This window comes from Euprymna scolopes, chromosome 21 (assembly GCF_053919585.1).
Source record: "Euprymna scolopes isolate OS-2025 chromosome 21, ASM5391958v1, whole genome shotgun sequence".
NCBI classification, from domain to species: Eukaryota; Metazoa; Mollusca; class Cephalopoda; order Sepiida; family Sepiolidae; genus Euprymna; species Euprymna scolopes.
The window spans coordinates 73,725,347-73,746,116 of record NC_136502.1 but is presented as its reverse complement, the minus strand read 5'-3'; the positions used below and the strand labels follow the sequence as shown (position 1 = coordinate 73,746,116).

The window sequence follows — 20,770 nt, the reverse complement described above, 5'->3', positions numbered from 1 at the left end:
ATTTTTTAAAGAAATTGTCTGAAATGATTTCTTCTTTAATATATGTGAAAGAACCTTTGATTATTTAAGATCACAGGTTTTAAAGAATTATGTAAATAATAAATCTATGTAATGGTTTTATTAATTTAATTAAAAATAAAATATTTATATATTTTCATTTCTTGTTAATGTACATCTCACCAAAGAAAAGTGAATTTCAAAGAGAATATCACATTTATTTAAATAATACAATGAAATAGATTTTCATTTTGATTGTTTACTGTTTCAACTATTCTAATGTTAATTAAAAGTAGTTTTTTCTTGGCAGGATGGAAAATCTGAAAAGTTTAACTTTGTTCCTTAATAAAATAAAGTATTTTAATGTCAATAATATTACAGGAGTAAATCTCTTTCTCCCATTGTCTTTCCCTTTTTTTTTTTTTTTTTTTTTTTTTTTTTGGTTTTGATTCTTGACAATATAATATTAAAGGTATAAATTCATTTTTACATAAGTAAATGCTGTTCTAGTTGTCATTCATATGAATAACAATTCTATTGCAATGTTTTTTATTGCAGAATTATTTTTTGTCAAAAGCATGTTGTTACGTTCTTATAGAGATGAAAATCTAGAGAAGAAAAACAATTTATATTAACTCAAGAGAGTATAAAAAATAAGTAAAAATCTGCTAAAAGATGGTGACTTCAGTTTTTATGAAGCATTAGTAAAATAAAAGATTTAAAGAAATCTTGTATCTTTTTTTTTTTTTTTTTTTTTTTTTTGCATTTTAATTTTTTAAATTTTGCCTAATTCCAATAAGTAAATTATTTGATTTCTTCTAAAAGTAGAAGTAGATTCTGATATCTATGAAGCAATATCTTATGAAATATAATGAGAAATATGCAAACAAATGTTTTATCTGCTTTTCTTTTATTAAATTATACAGAGTTTTTAGCCACATACGAATTAACTGATTATTAATTTAAATGACGGGTTATTTCTATGATCTGATTTGTATAATATTTTTATAATACTAAAATTCTTTTTGAAGATTGTATATAAAATATTGTAAAAAAAAAAATGCAAAATATCAAATAATTGATTGTAATTTTATGTTTGTATTGAATGCATTGATGTTGGAGTGTTTGGTGGAGAATCTTGTTGAAGGTTTTCTCTATTCTCAATGTTTTCTATCTCTTTGTCATCTTGTATAGTTTCTACTTCTGATTGTGTTTGTTCTTGTTGAGGCTCACATGTAACATTGTCTGCATCAACATTGTGCAAATGCAACTGCGTTTCAGATGTGCATCTATCTGCTGCATTCTTCTTCAGACTACCCCACTGCCTATAATCAGAGTTAGGGTCAGCATCTGCCTTATACATCCGTCTTGGAAGAGTCCTTGTATCTCCAGGAGACATGAATGTTTGTAATGAAGGTTTCATATCTGTGTATTCCTCGTGAATATTCTCTGCTGAATGTGGTTCATAATAATCTGACGTTTCAGATGCTGAAATGAATCAAGGAAAGAAAATTTGCAAAGGAGATTTAACCAATAAGATATGGAAAGAATAAAAAATTTTCAGGTTATTTATTTTTTTACAATATTAATTAAAAATAGTAATAATTTAAATATCATGAAATGGTAAAAACAGTGGGTGGGATCAAACATGTCTCAGTTGTCATAAACTATTCTGGTTATTTCATCTTTGTGATCAAATTTATTAAAATCGAAATAATCAACCACACACATGAACGAATCGTTGGCAAAATGAAGGCTCACTTTTTCTATGAGCAGGAATAGCACCATTCTTTGAATATGTAACAGTTTCACAGCAGTATTAATACTCAGTTATTTACTATTAAGCAATAAAAAAGTAGGTGGGATCAAATCTGTGCCTCAGCTTTTATAAACTTCTGACTCTACCCTCTCAGCAATGTGTTCAACCTTTGTGAGATGATGAAAAGAGAAACTGAGATAATCAATTATGTAAAGTATGTATTGAGTAATTCTTACTTACCTGGCACATTTTGACAATGATTTGCATATCTTTCAGCATAGGGATCTTCTTGTTCTAAGTTAGACGCAGGTGCCATATCAGGATGAAAAGCAGGAGCCATACAATTTCTATCTTCATGTCTTTTTCCACCACTTGCACCTCGGATTTCCTTTCAACATATCAAATGCATGATAAACATTAAAATATAAAAATATTTTCAATCCTTTGAATTATAGCTATCATATAAAGTTAAATGTTGGACTGAAATAGCATTTAACGTGATATCCATTTTCATTTATGATTGTTGTAACTAATTTTTTGACAATCTATATATCTATAAAAATGGAAATGTCTGTCTGTACATTTCCTTACCAAACTACTCTGTCAATTTTTTGTCTAGAGACTCAAGATTTGACATTAGGGGTATTGAGATTTGGATATCTTTCAGCATAGGGATATTGAGATTTGCATATCTTTCAGCATAGGGATCTTCTTGTTCTAAGTTAGACGCAGGTGTCATATCAGGATGAAAAGCAGGAGTCATACAATTTCTATCTTCATGTCTTTTTCCACCACTTGCACCTCGGATTTCCTTTCAACATATCAAATTAATGATAAACATTAAACAACAAAAATACTTTGAAGACAATTTAATGTATGAAGTTATTTTGTCAAATTTTTTAAAGTCAGACCTAAATAGTATTTAAGCTGACATCAAATATTGCTTCTAACTTGTTACTTCAAATTTACTGTGTACATGGTTGTTATCATAAGGTTGCACCATTAGGTGTACTTAATTACAATCTATTTAAAAATGTCTTAGTCTGCCTGAGACCACTGCTAACAAATCATTTTAGAATAATCACCTAAAAATAAAAATTAGTAAGGAATATAATTTATATCAAATTGGAGAAGATTGTAACAGTTTTTACCTTAAACATAAAAATAGGAAAACAAATAACAATTATTAACTAAACTGACTTTATTGCATGCCGGATAATTCCAGATTGGTATAGCTAGTTATATATTATTAAATTATAAGAAAGAATGACAAAACTACACCTACCTCATAGATGACCTCAGTAGCCGTCTGCACTTTAATTCCAAGAGTCGAACTTCTACGTCCATCATTTGTGACATCTGCACGATGTTGTGGCCTTCTGCCTCTTCCCGGTAGAGTTCTACAAAGCACATCTTGTTCTGCTCGCACAGCAACAGACACACCAGACCAATAAGTAGTCTGGTAAGACGGATGCATTGCATGTGCCTGTTCGGGATAATATTTGCTGGAAGAGTCAGCCAATGGATGTGCTTGTGCAACACTTCTGGTATCAATGCAACGAAGGATGCAGATGGAAATTGCAGCAGTAATTGGTATAGCAACAGTGACTGCAACCAACACAATGACAATGAGTAAATACTGGTGGATCTTGATATCAGTGTGCGTATAGGCAGCATTTAAGATATCTGCGGTATTGTTACTAACTGTCAATGTCAAAAAGACTGATGTCTTTGCAGATAAAACTGGACTACCACTATCCTTGACCATAAACTGCAGGTGATAGGAGCCAGCATCTTGATGGCCAAGTAAGCGAGTGAAAGACAACAATCCAGTATAATGATTGATGGCAAACAACTGTTTATCGTTGCCTGCAGTTATTTCATATTTGAGAAATGCATTCTCTTGACTGTCACTGTCGGCAGCCTTGAGAAGAGTGATGTTCTTTGTATGATGTGGATGATATTTGACATCGAGATTGAAAGGATTCACACTGGGAAAGGTAAAATATGGAGCATTATCATTTTTATCTTCAATATGCACAATGACATTGACGCTATTATCAAGTGGAGGGTTTCCATTATCTTTCACTAAAACGTTGAATTTATAAATGTCTTTGAACTCATGGTCAAGAGACATGATTGTTGAAATCAAGCCATCACTGGTTATCTTGAAAGGTAGGAAGTCTTCATTTTTCGTAAGCAAAGAATATGTGAGTCTACTGCCAGCTCCCAGATCAGGATCAGTGGCATTGATAGAACCAACTGACGTCTTTGGACTTTCATTCTCAAACACAGAGAATTTAAATGTATCTTTTGTAAATTGTGGTCTTACATCATTGACATCTTTAACTTTGATGGAGAACTTGCTATCACTGTGTTGTGGAGGAGATCCTTCATCTTTGCAGCTGATTGTAACATCATGGTGCTCTTGCATTTCTCTGTCAACTTTGTGTTTCAATGTCACTTTGTATTCTTTGGATCTTAGTTTTTGTAAACGAAATTTATCATGGTGCAACTCACAATTAACCTGTCCATTTTGTCCAGCATCAGGGTCAGTTACTTTAACATAAGCAATAAAACTGCCAATTTCAACATCTTCAAGTATAGTAGCTGTGTTATCTGTTGACTCGGACATGAAAGTTACAAAGATTTCAGGTGGTCTGTTTTGTGTGTTGATTACATTGACCAAAATTCCAGCTAATCCATTGAGAGGTGGATGACCACCATCTTTTGCACCAATGAATAATTTGTATATTGTTTTCATAGTTGAGGGCAGTTTGTTATTTAAAAATACTTCTCCTGATAAATTATTTATTCTGAAATGATTTTTTACATTTTCTGATGTTTCTGTGCTGATATAATAAGAAACTTTTCCATTTTCACCTTCGTCCAAATCTGTTGCTAAAACCGTAACAAAAGGCTTATCACCATATTCTTGGTTATTAATGGAAACATTATAAATATCTTTGCTAAAAACTGGTGCATTATCATTGAAGTCTGTTACTTTAATATGAATGTCTTGAACACTTTCTTTTGATGGAGATCCACCATCTCTTGCAATCACTTGTAACATGTATGAATCTTTTTCTTCTCTGTCTAGTTCTTCTCCAACCACAATACTTAGTTTTGGAGTTCCGAAAGGTGTTTTATGAATTGATAAAGAAAATGGTTGATTATTTTTTTCTCTTAGTTCATATTTGACTTGAGAATTCAAAATACTAATATCTTTATCTTTGGCATTTGAAATAGACTTTTTAAATCCTTTCTTTACACCCTCCTGAAATTCAAGATGTATTTCTTTCTCTGGAAATTCTGGTTTATTATCATTGACATCATTTATAATTATTTTAATTTTAATAATCTTTAAGAATGTCTTTCCTTGTCGTACAGCCACATCCACCATTTGGAAACATTCTGTATTGTAGGTACAAAGAGATTCAGCATCCAATGTCTGTGAAGTGAAAAGTTTCCCTTTCTTTTCGGAGACATGGAACAACTGTGAAGTTCCAGCTTTTCCCTGTCGCAATTGATTGAATGTGATCAATCGCCTGTTTTCCAAAGAGACATCCTTCATGATATGAGAGTCAGCTGCAATGTCTCCCAGGTAGGTACCAGGACTATTACCTTCATTAACCCCATATTTCAGGTCCACACTCTGTCCCAAGTGAAGAGTCAACATGAAAATGTAGATGGTTAGTAACATAGTAAAATTGTTAATACCAGAGTAATATTTTGTAGTCTTCAAATTCTGTATGTTCATTCTGAAAGAAGAAAAAATGATTTTGAAATATTATCGCAAAAATAATTTTATATATCTTTCTCAGATTCAGAAATTTAATTCATTTTTTTTAAATTTTATTTCATGTGATATTTTAAACATATTTTGTTTATAATTGAAGAATTTGAGTGAAATCATCCTTCATACATAAGTCTACACCATGTTTAAAATATAGATGCCTTGCATATTAATTAATATCAAATTAAAACATTTATTCTTAGCATTATCATAGTTTGAAATGTTTTCTAAAATAATGTAAATATCAGAATATTGATTTTCCCCTTTTCAATCATGATTGAAGTGTTTAAGCCTGAATAGCAGCACATTGGTCAAATTTATATTTGATTTTGATTTTTTTTTTTTTTTTTGTGTTGCTAAATTAGTACCTTTTATACATACACATACACATTGACTTACTGAAATAACAATAAAGCAAATATGTATTTTATTAATCTGTTAATTCAGTTTAGTATAATGTAACATACAGCATTTCATGCTTATTACAACATTTAAGATACTGTACTTTTCATTTTTCCCTCTGCAATTATATTTGTAAACTTAACATTTAATATATATAGTTTGGCTATTGTTTTAAATTACTATGGTGACTACACTGGGCGTTTGATGTGAGTATTGCTTTCTACTTTTTTCACAGTATTAAAACAAAAAATAATTTCCTTATTTTGATTTTATCAAAGTTTTAATCAAATGAGAATTAAATTTTTATTTAAAAGAAACAAAAATTCCAATCCAATTACAATTCTTTAATTGAAACAAAAACAAAAAAAAACTGTCTTTTATTTACATTTTTTAACAGTTTTTTTTTTTTCTTTGACATTTAAAAGATTTTTAAACTTTGTATTATTTATTTGACTTTTTTTTTTATCGACAGTTAATTAAATTAAAACAAAATGTTTTCTTATTTTGAGGGTTATGTAAATCACAAATATGTCATTTAGAAATAAATTCAGTATTATGAATGAATTAATAATAGGAAGAATATTGGGTAAATTGCCAAAAAGTAAATATTAATTTCTTGGCTTAATCAAAGTTGATCTAATATCTTTTTTTTTTTTTTATGACTTTTACAAAGTGTGAGTGATTTAAATAGAGATAAAGTGAAAATAATTTAGAATCTATATATCTATAAAAGTGAAATTGTCTGTGTGGCGGTGTCCCTATCAAATTACTCTGTCAATTTTCAGTCCACAGACTCGAGATTTGATAAAAGAGGTATTGAAATTTGGGAAAATCTTTTTAATCGGTTTTCGCCCAGAAATTTGGCTGTCAAGGGGTCAAAGTTCAACGATTTGATCTTTGAAAACTCTGCACAACTCCTCCGCCAATTTTTGGTCTAAACACTTGAAATTTTAGATTTAGGTTACTTGGACATGGATCAAACTTTTTAATTTGATTTGAGCCCAAAACAATAAATGTTACAGGGTCAAAATTTTAACAAAAATTTACCTCTGTGGTCTCTACGAAATTACTCAGCTAATTTTTGGTCTAAACTTTTAAAATTGAAATTTTACATAAAGTGTATTCAGACATAGTGAAAGCTTTTTAATCATTCTTTGTTGAAAATTTGGGTGCCAAGGGGTCAAAGTTCAAAAGATTTTTACCTTTGCAGTCTCTAGTAAAACTATTCAGCCAATTTTGGGTCTAAACATTTGAAAATTTACATAACGGGTATTCAGACATGCAGCAAGCTTTTTAATCAATTTTTGGGCAAAAATTTGACTGCCAAGAGGTCATAGTTGAAAGAGTGTACCTTTGCAGATTCTATCAAACTCCTCCGCCAATTTTGGGTCTAAACACTTGAAATTTTAGATGTAGGTTACCTGGACATGAGTACATACGCACATAAAGTTATGAGCAGTACATAGGGCCTGAGCAAAGGCGGGCTGAACTGCTAGTTAAATAGTTAAACATAATAATGAACTTACGGTAAGAATCATGTATGCAAGTTCATTAACTATTTGATTCATACGAAAGGTCCCATGTCATATTGAATAGAAACTGCATTTCAATTAGGTGTTATAAGTCAGATTAGTTTACTTATTATCATCAAGAAATAAATATTTTAGTATTTATTTTAAACACATATAAGTGTATGTCTGCTAGTTGAAGTAGAACAATGACAATTTTTTTAACTGATACAGCTGTTTCAGTCATTAATTTAGAATGTCTCCATTATAACAATCTTCTTAACTGGAATAAGTAGCTTATCAAATATTTTCAGCAAAATACATTTTATTCTTGTAAAGAACATAGTGGAATAAAAAAAATAGCTAGTCCAATTTAAATATTGATTCATAATATACAATGCTATTAATGACAAACTGAGAAAGAAAAAACAGCTTCACTTTATTATATGGAATCAAGTACTAAAAAAACTACTCCCCCCCCCCCCTCCCAAGCAGCAACTAATGAAGCTATAGTCTTCTTTACAGAAAAACAACAAAAATAATTTTCATCTCATATTTTGGTAATTTGGCAAAAACTCAACAAAAGAATGATTTTTATGGTGTTATTTGATATATTTTATTTTTGAGGAAATTTACAATGTATGAAGACAGTCAAATTAATTTTTTTAGAAAAAAAAAAAAAAACAACAAAATGATTATTTTATATGGTCTTTTCAGCATTCAAACCTGAGGAAATTGATTTTATATGAGTATAAAAATGGTAATATATTCCCATAAACAACTGTTTATATAATAAAATGTATAAACAAAAAGGTGGAATTGTCATTGGTCAGATAAAACAATTATATATTAGGGACTAATTTGAAATGATTGCTTTGTGCTTTTTGCTCTTATTATTAAAGAAAGAAAAAAAAAACATAATTTAAATTAAGAAAAAATTTTTTTTCTGATTTAGAAAGATGAGAGGAGGGACTCTTCTTTTTTTTTTCATGCCAGATGGAATAGTTAGCATCATAATCATGACCATAACAACCAATGGTAGCAGCAACATCAAATTTTGTTTTTAAAATAATAAATGTATCTATTTAATTATAACAAGAAAAACTTTGTTAGTGATTGTGTTTTATGCAGAGTTTATTTTTTAAGAAAAATTATTCCAAAGTAATCTAAGTTTTTGTTAAGTGTAAATGTATGCATGCATAATCATAATTCAGAGTTTTAATTTGAATTTAAAAATAATCAAATGGAACGTCATTTTAGATTTTTAAACTTTATTCATTAAATGGCTTAAATGATTATTACTATTGATGATGATAATAATATCAAGAAAAGGTATTTCTACAGAATTTGAATCAAACTCTGACCCTAAACTAACCTTAATCTAAATTTTATAATTATTTTGATAAAAATTGGGTTGGTTCTGTTCACAGCATATATGTGTACATATAACAAAATAGAGGAATCTAATGAGAAAGGAATCATACATACAGAATATGAATTTTTATCCTATAAAAACATTTTTTTGAAGAGTAGTTGTAATTGAAGAGTAGTTGTAATAGTAAAATCTTTGTTAGAAAAATGCAATCCATTTTTAATAAAATTAAAATACTAATAATCATATTAAACATAAATTTGAATATTAAGCTGATAAAAATTAGTATTTTCTTCTCAGCAATTAGTTTTTGTTGTTTTTTATGTAGATAAAATATACTTAAGAATTATGTGAAATAATATTAATAATTATTATTATTATTATTATTATTATCACTATGATAATAACAACAACAACAACAACCACCATCACCACAAGACATTTTATTTCGATTCTTCTACATGATGCCATCTTGATGTGGCTGAATATTGTTTATTCTCAAAAAATCATGTATAGAAAAAAAAAAAAATTTATATGGTCTTTTCAGCATTCAAACCTGCTTTTCAGAGACTTTATTAAAAATTTTCAGTTAAATTCATCTAGACATTTTTCAATAATAAAACTCTTAATAATATAACATTTTAACATATAACATTTTAAATGAACATGCCAAATGTATGAGTCAGACATTTTACATGTTGTACACTGATTGTAAAACAGTGAAGTGATTAAATTGTGAAAATATCAAAATTAGAATGTTCTATGCAAAAAAACTGATTCAATTTGTATAAAGAAAAGTTTTGGTGTATTTAATTTTTGTTAAGTTTTTTACAAAGCAAACATGAACATAAAAGATAGAAATGAAAAAAGTTATAAAAATATTAATGTCAACTAACCTGCAATATTGTATTGATGAAGCATAACTGTATGAAGGAACAAAATACGTATTTGTATCCTGGTGTACAGCTCTTCTGCTACTGCTGCTGCTGCTGCTATTGTAGGAACACAATGTTAGTCTCCTTTTGGGCATACGTGTGTGTGTGATTATGTGTGTTTGTGGGGGAAAAAGAAAGCTATAGTCCTATCAAATCTGTCCTATGCATCATGACAGCTTGTGCCACAGATTCAAACAAAGCAAAAGAAAGCATAAAGGCAAGTAGTTTAATTATGCATTAAATGTTTAATTTAACTTGTGGAAAAATGATTCAAAAGTATTTTAAAAATGTTTTTAATTTTTTTTTAGTAGAAAATAGTATTACTGAATACTGAATATTTTACTTGAAGCTTAATCTCTTCTATTTCTTTTGTTCTTTATTTCATTCATTTTTCATCTCATATTTATATTCCTAACTTATTTTAAAAGATGTAAATTAAATTGAAAATATCAAATTATTTTTTATTGCTCCTAAATATCCAAAATATAAAAAGGGATAACAATATTATCTATTAGTACTTTTCACATCATTTTTTTACTTAGTTAATTATTGTACAACTAATAGAAACAATAAACATCTTTTCTTTTGATAGTAAAAAGATATTGTGCAAAATAATTAAAAAAATATTTAAATAATTTGAAGTAGAATATAGTGTTTTAACGTTTCAGTGTATTTTCTTCTAAAAAGAGTATAAAAATAACTTAGATTCTTACATCCTATCGAAGATGACATTTTGAACAAAATTTTAATTCTTAAAGTGATAAAAATAATATAATTATGATTTTTACCTTTTTATAATTTTCATGGTTAAATTTTTTAACAATTTATGAAATAAAAAATGATTTTTGATTAAACAATAAAATCTGTACATGTTTTAATTTTTAGTCTATCTAGCAATAAAAAAAATTAAGATTCAACATAAGGCAAAATCACTTATTTAAGAAGAAAAAAGTGAAAATAAAAATGTAACTTTTTCTTAATTAAAAACAAGAATTTATTATTTCTAAAAGCTACCTATAAGAAAAATATATTTCTCTCTTTTCATTTTAAATTTTTCACTTTTCGTTTAATTGAATTTATTCATAAATATCTCATTTTAATGAGTGAACTTTATATTTTTACATCAGGAAATAAATTTCTAAGATTTTTTCTTCAGTGTTACAATAGACATTGGTAAGTATTTTATTACAAATTGTTAAAATTGTAAGATATTTTTTATCAAAAAGACATAACTAGCTTTTCATATATTTAAAATCTAGAGAATAAAAAATTATTTGTTGTGATAATTAAAAAATTATTAAAGTTAATGATTGATTAAATCCATTTTTATATGAAGATTAAATAGATCATTTTTTTATTAAATGCAAAGAATAAATAGTATGATAATTTCAATAGAAATAAATAAATTAAATTTATTCAAAGATTAGAAGTAGATTCTTATTTTTATGAAGCAATACATGATAAAACAAAAAATTTAAAGAAATCTTGTATCAGCATTTCTTTTCTTAAATTATGCTGAGTGATTAATGGCTTTTAGTTACATAACATAAGAACTGAATATTAATTTTAATTGGTTATTTCTAAGATTTTATATGAATAATATTTTTATAACGCTAAACCCCCATTTGAAAATTGTATATAAAATATTATAAAAAAAATGGAAAGTATCAAATAATTGATTGAAATTTTATGCTTGTATTGAATGCATTGATGTTGGAGTGTTTGGTGGAGAATCTTGTTGAAGGTTTTCTCTATTCTCAATGTGTTCTATCTCTTTTTCTTTGTCATCTTGTATAGTTTCTACTTCTGGTTGTGTTTGTTCTTGTTGAGGCTCACATGTAACATTGTCTGCATCAACATTGTGCAAATGCAATTGCGTTTCAGATGTGTATCTATCTGCTGCGTTCTTCTTCAGACTACCCCACTGCCTATAGTCCGAGTTAGGGTCAGTATCTGCCTTATACATCCGTCTTGGAAGAGTCCTTGTATCCCCAGGAGACATGAATGTTTGTAATGAAGGTTTCATATCTGTGTATTCCTCGTGAATATTCTCTGCTGAATGTGGTTCATAATAATCTGATGTTTCAGATGCTGAAAGTTTTATATATAAAAAAAATTTAGTAAAATGTATTTTTTATTTTTTTCATAGTGTTTATTTCAAATATTCTAATGTACTCATCATGCAATTTATAAGGGTCCATGCATCAAATCTATAAAACTTACCTGGTACATTTTGACAATGATTAGCATATCTTTCAGCATAGGGATCTTCTTGATCTGGATGAGAAGGTCCCATATCAGGGTGACAAGTTGGAGCCATACAATTCCTTTCTTCATGTCTCTTACCACCAGTTGCACCTCGAATTTCCTTTCAGCATAGAAACACAAAGAAACCTTATATAAATTAATGAGCTATATTCAATCGATAATAAATTTTAATTAAAATCTTTAAACTTGTATTCCTTGGTAGAGGAGACCAGTAACTCTAAAATTGATGTTCCTCAAAGGTGTTCTGCCATAAATAGGTATATTTTTTTACCCATTTAATGCCTGTTTTACTGCTGGCTTCATTATTATTATTTTACTAAGTCTCAATTTTCAGAATAACAATAAGTTAATACAGTAAATTTGACAATTATTAGGAAAAGATAAAATTAATTTTACGATAGAAAATGTTTTAACTTAATTGATTCATGGAAGTATAAGTGATTTACTTTACTTATTTTATCAGTGATATCTTTTGCGCTGTTTATTGGGAGCATTTCAGTAAAGAACATTACGCATTGCAAATGACGTTATTGTTATTTTCATATTTAGAACCTAATGAGGAAAACAAAGAAGCTGAGCTTTAATTTGAGACAAGAAATTAGTAACTTCAACAAACCAGGAAATAGTAACAGCACTATTTCAAACTGGTTAGTTATCACTAGATCTATGTTACATTTAGTCACAAAGAAGTTTAAACAGTATGACATAACAGAGTATTTGTCTGAGTGTGGCAGAAAATTTAAATTGTCATCGAGCACTCTGCAAAAACTGTTTTTAAAGGTTAATATACGCCAAAATATTATTTGAAAGACATTCCCAAAAGTTTGGATATGGTGGTAAGAGTGTAGGTATTTGCGCAATACAACATTGTTAAATTTGGAATCAGTTTTATTGAAACTAACCACAAAAAACCTTTCTTCATATTGTTTAGTTTATTTTTACCCAAAATGTTATTAGAAAGACTTGATTTTTGGAAACAAGTAATATTGAGTGATTATACACATTGATCTTTTCAACAAATATGTGCAAAAGGTTTGAACCAAGAAACATGAGCTATTCCTCTCAAAGAATACAGTGCCAACATTAAAACATTAAAGCGGCTCAATGTTTTAGGATTATTTTAGCTCAAGGACTGGACAATTGCAATCAGGATAATTCTGAGGACTATATCAAAATTCTGGACAGAACTTTATAACTATTAATGCAAAATCTTTAATTTTAAACTACTCACTAACTTTCATCAGCCACATGAAAGCCAATAGGTGGTTTATAGTAAAAATTCAAAATAACCCAGTTTTTATCTGCCTAGATCAACTCCCTAAGTTTGAAACCCAAAGTACCATGTTGATCTAAACTTCTGTAAAATTTATGAATAACTATTATGTTTCCATTTCTGTTTCCTTTTATTTATTTTTTAGAACAATTAATTAATTATAACTTTTTTAATTGTGAATGAAAACAAAAATAAAGGAGTCCTTACCTCATAGATGACCTCGGTGGCCGTTTGCACTTTAATTCCAAGAGTTGAACTTCTACGTCCATCATTTGTAACATCTGCACGATGTTGTGGCCTTCTGCCTCTTCCCGGTAGAGTTCTACAAAGCACATCTTGTTCTGCTCGCACAGCAACAGACACACCAGACCAATAAGTAGTCTGGTAAGACGGATGCATTGCATGTGCCTGTTCGGGATAATATTTGCTGGAAGAGTCAGCCAATGGATGTGCTTGTGCAACACTTCTGGTATCAATGCAACGAAGGATGCAGATGGAAATTGCAGCAGTAATTGGTATAGCAACGGTGACTGCAACCAACACAATGACAATGAGTAAATACTGGTGGATCTTGATATCAGTGTGCGTATAGGCAGCATTTAAGATATCTGCGGTATTGTTACTAACTGTCAATGTCAAAAAGACTGATGTCTTTGCAGATAAAACTGGACTACCACTATCCTTGACCATAAACTGCAGGTGATAGGAGCCAGCATCTTGATGGCCAAGTAAGCGAGTGAAAGACAACAATCCAGTATAATGATTGATGGCAAACAACTGTTTATCGTTGCCTGCAGTTATTTCATATTTGAGAAATGCATTCTCTTGACTGTCACTGTCGGCAGCCTTGAGAAGAGTGATGTTCTTTGTATGATGTGGATGATATTTGACATCGAGATTGAAAGGATTCACACTGGGAAAGGTAAAATATGGAGCATTATCATTTTTATCTTCAATATGCACAATGACATTGACGCTATTATCAAGTGGAGGGTTTCCATTATCTTTCACTAAAACGTTGAATTTATAAATGTCTTTGAACTCATGGTCAAGAGACATGATTGTTGAAATCAAGCCATCACTGGTTATCTTGAAAGGTAGGAAGTCTTCATTTTTCGTAAGCAAAGAATATGTGAGTCTACTGCCAGCTCCCAGATCAGGATCAGTGGCATTGATAGAACCAACTGACGTCTTTGGACTTTCATTCTCAAACACAGAGAATTTAAATGTATCTTTTGTAAATTGTGGTCTTACATCATTGACATCTTTAACTTTGATGGAGAACTTGCTATCACTGTGTTGTGGAGGAGATCCTTCATCTTTGCAGCTGATTGTAACATCATGGTGCTCTTGCATTTCTCTGTCAACTTTGTGTTTCAATGTCACTTTGTATTCTTTGGATCTTAGTTTTTGTAAACGAAATTTATCATGGTGCAACTCACAATTAACCTGTCCATTTTGTCCAGCATCAGGGTCAGTTACTTTAACATAAGCAATAAAACTGCCAATTTCAACATCTTCAAGTATAGTAGCTGTGTTATCTGTTGACTCGGACATGAAAGTTACAAAGATTTCAGGTGGTCTGTTTTGTGTGTTGATTACATTGACCAAAATTCCAGCTAATCCATTGAGAGGTGGATGACCACCATCTTTTGCACCAATGAATAATTTGTATATTGTTTTCATAGTTGAGGGCAGTTTGTTATTTAAAAATACTTCTCCTGATAAATTATTTATTCTGAAATGATTTTTTACATTTTCTGATGTTTCTGTGCTGATATAATAAGAAACTTTTCCATTTTCACCTTCGTCCAAATCTGTTGCTAAAACCGTAACAAAAGGCTTATCACCATATTCTTGGTTATTAATGGAAACATTATAAATATCTTTGCTAAAAACTGGTGCATTATCATTGAAGTCTGTTACTTTAATATGAATGTCTTGAACACTTTCTTTTGATGGAGATCCACCATCTCTTGCAATCACTTGTAACATGTATGAATCTTTTTCTTCTCTGTCTAGTTCTTCTCCAACCACAATACTTAGTTTTGGAGTTCCGAAAGGTGTTTTATGAATTGATAAAGAAAATGGTTGATTATTTTTTTCTCTTAGTTCATATTTGACTTGAGAATTCAAAATACTAATATCTTTATCTTTGGCATTTGAAATAGACTTTTTAAATCCTTTCTTTACACCCTCCTGAAATTCAAGATGTATTTCTTTCTCTGGAAATTCTGGTTTATTATCATTGACATCATTTATAATTATTTTAATTTTAATAATCTTTAAGAATGTCTTTCCTTGTCGTACAGCCACATCCACCATTTGGAAACATTCTGTATTGTAGGTACAAAGAGATTCAGCATCCAATGTCTGTGAAGTGAAAAGTTTCCCTTTCTTTTCGGAGACATGGAACAACTGTGAAGTTCCAGCTTTTCCCTGTCGCAATTGATTGAATGTGATCAATCGCCTGTTTTCCAAAGAGACATCCTTCATGATATGAGAGTCAGCTGCAATGTCTCCCAGGTAGGTACCAGGACTATTACCTTCATTAACCCCATATTTCAGGTCCACACTCTGTCCCAAGTGAAGAGTCAACATGAAAATGTAGATGGTTAGTAACATAGTAAAATTGTTAATACCAGAGTAATATTTTGTAGTCTTCAAATTCTGTATGTTCATTCTGAAAGAAGAAAAAATGATTTTGAAATATTATCGCAAAAATAATTTTATATATCTTTCTCAGATTCAGAAATTTAATTCATTTTTTTAAAATTTTATTTCATGTGATATTTTAAACATATTTTGTTTATAATTGAAGAATTTGAGTGAAATCATCCTTCATACATAAGTCTACACCATGTTTAAAATATAGATGCCTTGCATATTAATTAATATCAAATTAAAACATTTATTCTTAGCATTATCATAGTTTGAAATGTTTTCTAAAATAATGTAAATATCAGAATATTGATTTTCCCCTTTTCAATCATGATTGAAGTGTTTAAGCCTGAATAGCAGCACATTGGTCAAATTTATATTTGATTTTGATTTTTTTTTTTTTTTTTGTGTTGCTAAATTAGTACCTTTTATACATACACATACACATTGACTTACTGAAATAACAATAAAGCAAATATGTATTTTATTAATCTGTTAATTCAGTTTAGTATAATGTAACATACAGCATTTCATGCTTATTACAACATTTAAGATACTGTACTTTTCATTTTTCCCTCTGCAATTATATTTGTAAACTTAACATTTAATATATATAGTTTGGCTATTGTTTTAAATTACTATGGTGACTACACTGGGCGTTTGATGTGAGTATTGCTTTCTACTTTTTTCACAGTATTAAAACAAAAAATAATTTCCTTATTTTGATTTTATCAAAGTTTTAATCAAATGAGAATTAAATTTTTATTTAAAAGAAACAAAAATTCCAATCCAATTACAATTCTTTAATTGAAACAAAAACAAAAAAAAACTGTCTTTTATTTACATTTTTTAACAGTTTTTTTTTTTTCTTTGACATTTAAAAGATTTTTAAACTTTGTATTATTTATTTGACTTTTTTTTTTATCGACAGTTAATTAAATTAAAACAAAATGTTTTCTTATTTTGAGGGTTATGTAAATCACAAATATGTCATTTAGAAATAAATTCAGTATTATGAATGAATTAATAATAGGAAGAATATTGGGTAAATTGCCAAAAAGTAAATATTAATTTCTTGGCTTAATCAAAGTTGATCTAATATCTTTTTTTTTTTTTTATGACTTTTACAAAGTGTGAGTGATTTAAATAGAGATAAAGTGAAAATAATTTAGAATCTATATATCTATAAAAGTGAAATTGTCTGTGTGGCGGTGTCCCTATCAAATTACTCTGTCAATTTTCAGTCCACAGACTCGAGATTTGATAAAAGAGGTATTGAAATTTGGGAAAATCTTTTTAATCGGTTTTCGCCCAGAAATTTGGCTGTCAAGGGGTCAAAGTTCAACGATTTGATCTTTGAAAACTCTGCACAACTCCTCCGCCAATTTTTGGTCTAAACACTTGAAATTTTAGATTTAGGTTACTTGGACATGGATCAAACTTTTTAATTTGATTTGAGCCCAAAACAATAAATGTTACAGGGTCAAAATTTTAACAAAAATTTACCTCTGTGGTCTCTACGAAATTACTCAGCTAATTTTTGGTCTAAACTTTTAAAATTGAAATTTTACATAAAGTGTATTCAGACATAGTGAAAGCTTTTTAATCATTCTTTGTTGAAAATTTGGGTGCCAAGGGGTCAAAGTTCAAAAGATTTTTACCTTTGCAGTCTCTAGTAAAACTATTCAGCCAATTTTGGGTCTAAACATTTGAAAATTTACATAACGGGTATTCAGACATGCAGCAAGCTTTTTAATCAATTTTTGGGCAAAAATTTGACTGCCAAGAGGTCATAGTTGAAAGAGTGTACCTTTGCAGATTCTATCAAACTCCTCCGCCAATTTTGGGTCTAAACACTTGAAATTTTAGATGTAGGTTACCTGGACATGAGTACATACGCACATAAAGTTATGAGCAGTACATAGGGCCTGAGCAAAGGCGGGCTGAACTGCTAGTTAAATAGTTAAACATAATAATGAACTTACGGTAAGAATCATGTATGCAAGTTCATTAACTATTTGATTCATACGAAAGGTCCCATGTCATATTGAATAGAAACTGCATTTCAATTAGGTGTTATAAGTCAGATTAGTTTACTTATTATCATCAAGAAATAAATATTTTAGTATTTATTTTAAACACATATAAGTGTATGTCTGCTAGTTGAAGTAGAACAATGACAATTTTTTTAACTGATACAGCTGTTTCAGTCATTAATTTAGAATGTCTCCATTATAACAATCTTCTTAACTGGAATAAGTAGCTTATCAAATATTTTCAGCAAAATACATTTTATTCTTGTAAAGAACATAGTGGAATAAAAAAAATAGCTAGTCCAATTTAAATATTGATTCATAATATACAATGCTATTAATGACAAACTGAGAAAGAAAAAACAGCTTCACTTTATTATATGGAATCAAGTACTAAAAAAACTACTCCCCCCCCCCCTCCCAAGCAGCAACTAATGAAGCTATAGTCTTCTTTACAGAAAAACAACAAAAATAATTTTCATCTCATATTTTGGTAATTTGGCAAAAACTCAACAAAAGAATGATTTTTATGGTGTTATTTGATATATTTTATTTTTGAGGAAATTTACAATGTATGAAGACAGTCAAATTAATTTTTTTAGAAAAAAAAAAAAAAACAACAAAATGATTATTTTATATGGTCTTTTCAGCATTCAAACCTGAGGAAATTGATTTTATATGAGTATAAAAATGGTAATATATTCCCATAAACAACTGTTTATATAATAAAATGTATAAACAAAAAGGTGGAATTGTCATTGGTCAGATAAAACAATTATATATTAGGGACTAATTTGAAATGATTGCTTTGTGCTTTTTGCTCTTATTATTAAAGAAAGAAAAAAAAAACATAATTTAAATTAAGAAAAAATTTTTTTTCTGATTTAGAAAGATGAGAGGAGGGACTCTTCTTTTTTTTTTCATGCCAGATGGAATAGTTAGCATCATAATCATGACCATAACAACCAATGGTAGCAGCAACATCAAATTTTGTTTTTAAAATAATAAATGTATCTATTTAATTATAACAAGAAAAACTTTGTTAGTGATTGTGTTTTATGCAGAGTTTATTTTTTAAGAAAAATTATTCCAAAGTAATCTAAGTTTTTGTTAAGTGTAAATGTATGCATGCATAATCATAATTCAGAGTTTTAATTTGAATTTAAAAATAATCAAATGGAACGTCATTTTAGATTTTTAAACTTTATTCATTAAATGGCTTAAATGATTATTACTATTGATGATGATAATAATATCAAGAAAAGGTATTTCTACAGAATTTGAATCAAACTCTGACCCTAAACTAACCTTAATCTAAATTTTATAATTATTTTGATAAAAATTGGGTTGGTTCTGTTCACAGCATATATGTGTACATATAACAAAATAGAGGAATCTAATGAGAAAGGAATCATACATACAGAATATGAATTTTTATCCTATAAAAACATTTTTTTGAAGAGTAGTTGTAATTGAAGAGTAGTTGTAATAGTAAAATCTTTGTTAGAAAAATGCAATCCATTTTTAATAAAATTAAAATACTAATAATCATATTAAACATAAATTTGAATATTAAGCTGATAAAAATTAGTATTTTCTTCTCAGCAATTAGTTTTTGTTGTTTTTTATGTAGATAAAATATACTTAAGAATTATGTGAAATAATATTAATAATTATTATTATTATTATTATTATTATCACTATGATAATAACAACAACAACAACAACCACCATCACCACAAGACATTTTATTTCGATTCTTCTACATGATGCCATCTTGATGTGGCTGAATATTGTTTATTCTCAAAAAATCATGTATAGAAAAAAAAAAAAATTTATATGGTCTTTTCAGCATTCAAACCTGCTTTTCAGAGACTTTATTAAAAATTTTCAGTTAAATTCATCTAGACATTTTTCAATAATAAAACTCTTAATAATATAACATTTTAACATATAACATTTTAAATGAACATGCCAAATGTATGAGTCAGACATTTTACATGTTGTACACTGATTGTAAAACAGTGAAGTGATTAAATTGTGAAAATATCAAAATTAGAATGTTCTATGCAAAAAAACTGATTCAATTTGTATAAAGAAAAGTTTTGGTGTATTTAATTTTTGTTAAGTTTTTTACAAAGCAAACATGAACATAAAAGATAGAAATGAAAAAAGTTATAAAAATATTAATGTCAACTAACCTGCAATATTGTATTGATGAAGCATAACTGTATGAAGGAACAAAATACGTATTTGTATCCTGGTGTACAGCTCTTCTGCTACTGCTGCTGCTGCTGCTATTGTAGGAACACAATGTTAGTCTCCTTTTGGGCATACGTGTGTGTGTGATTATGTGTGTTTGTGGGGGAAAAAGAAAGCTATAGTCCTATCAAATCTGTCCTATGCATCATGACAGCTTGTGCCACAGATTCAAACAAAGCAAAAGAAAGCATAAAGGCAAGTAGTTTAATTATGCATTAAATGTTTAATTTAACTTGTGGAAAAATGATTCAAAAGTATTTTAAAAATGTTTTTAATTTTTTTTTAGTAGAAAATAGTATTACTGAATACTGAATATTTTACTTGAAGCTTAATCTCTTCTATTTCTTTTGTTCTTTATTTCATTCATTTTTCATCTCATATTTATATTCCTAACTTATTTTAAAAGATGTAAATTAAATTGAAAATATCAAATTATTTTTTATTGCTCCTAAATATCCAAAATATAAAAAGGGATAACAATATTATCTATTAGTACTTTTCACA

At 28.6% G+C, this 20,770-nt stretch overlaps 2 protein-coding genes across 2 annotated transcripts in view; both read right to left on the bottom strand.

Moving 5' to 3' along the window:
- Positions 1-415: 415 nt before the first annotated feature.
- Positions 416-10,176, bottom strand: LOC145242498 (protocadherin beta-16-like). Its single transcript, XM_080105559.1, has 4 exons — positions 9,731-10,176; positions 3,042-5,517; positions 1,997-2,144; positions 416-1,485 (listed from the first exon to the last, which is right to left on the bottom strand). The coding sequence occupies exons 1-4, from the start codon at positions 9,862-9,864 to the stop codon at positions 1,088-1,090; spliced, it is 3,156 nt and encodes a 1,051-aa protein (XP_079961685.1). The 5' UTR covers positions 9,865-10,176; the 3' UTR covers positions 416-1,087.
- A 1,228-nt stretch (positions 10,177-11,404) lies between these two features.
- Positions 11,405-20,770, bottom strand: part of LOC145242850 (protocadherin Fat 4-like) — a 28,872-nt gene continuing 19,506 nt past the window's right edge. Inside the window, exons 9-12 of the mRNA XM_080105966.1 lie at positions 20,206-20,382; positions 13,518-15,993; positions 11,993-12,137; positions 11,405-11,860 (exon numbers count right to left, since the gene is read on the bottom strand). Coding sequence (XP_079962092.1) covers positions 11,457-11,860; positions 11,993-12,137; positions 13,518-15,993; positions 20,206-20,382 — 3,202 coding nt within the window. The 3' untranslated portion in view covers positions 11,405-11,456. The remainder of the gene's footprint in view (positions 11,861-11,992; positions 12,138-13,517; positions 15,994-20,205; positions 20,383-20,770) is intronic.

What these genes read in the sequence shown, in the direction of transcription:
- LOC145242498 (XM_080105559.1), bottom strand. Translation starts at nt 9,864, where the DNA reads ATGCCCAAAAGGAGACTAACATTGTGTTCCTACAATAGCAGCAGCAGC. An exon ending in CTACTGAGGTCATCTATGAG is followed by an intron (nt 2,145 to 3,041) that starts GTAGGTGTAGTT and finishes ATATGTTGAAAG; the next exon opens with GAAATCCGAGGTGCAAGTGG. An exon ending in TCATTGTCAAAATGTGCCAG is followed by an intron (nt 1,486 to 1,996) that starts GTAAGTAAGAAT and finishes GATTCATTTCAG; the next exon opens with CATCTGAAACGTCAGATTAT.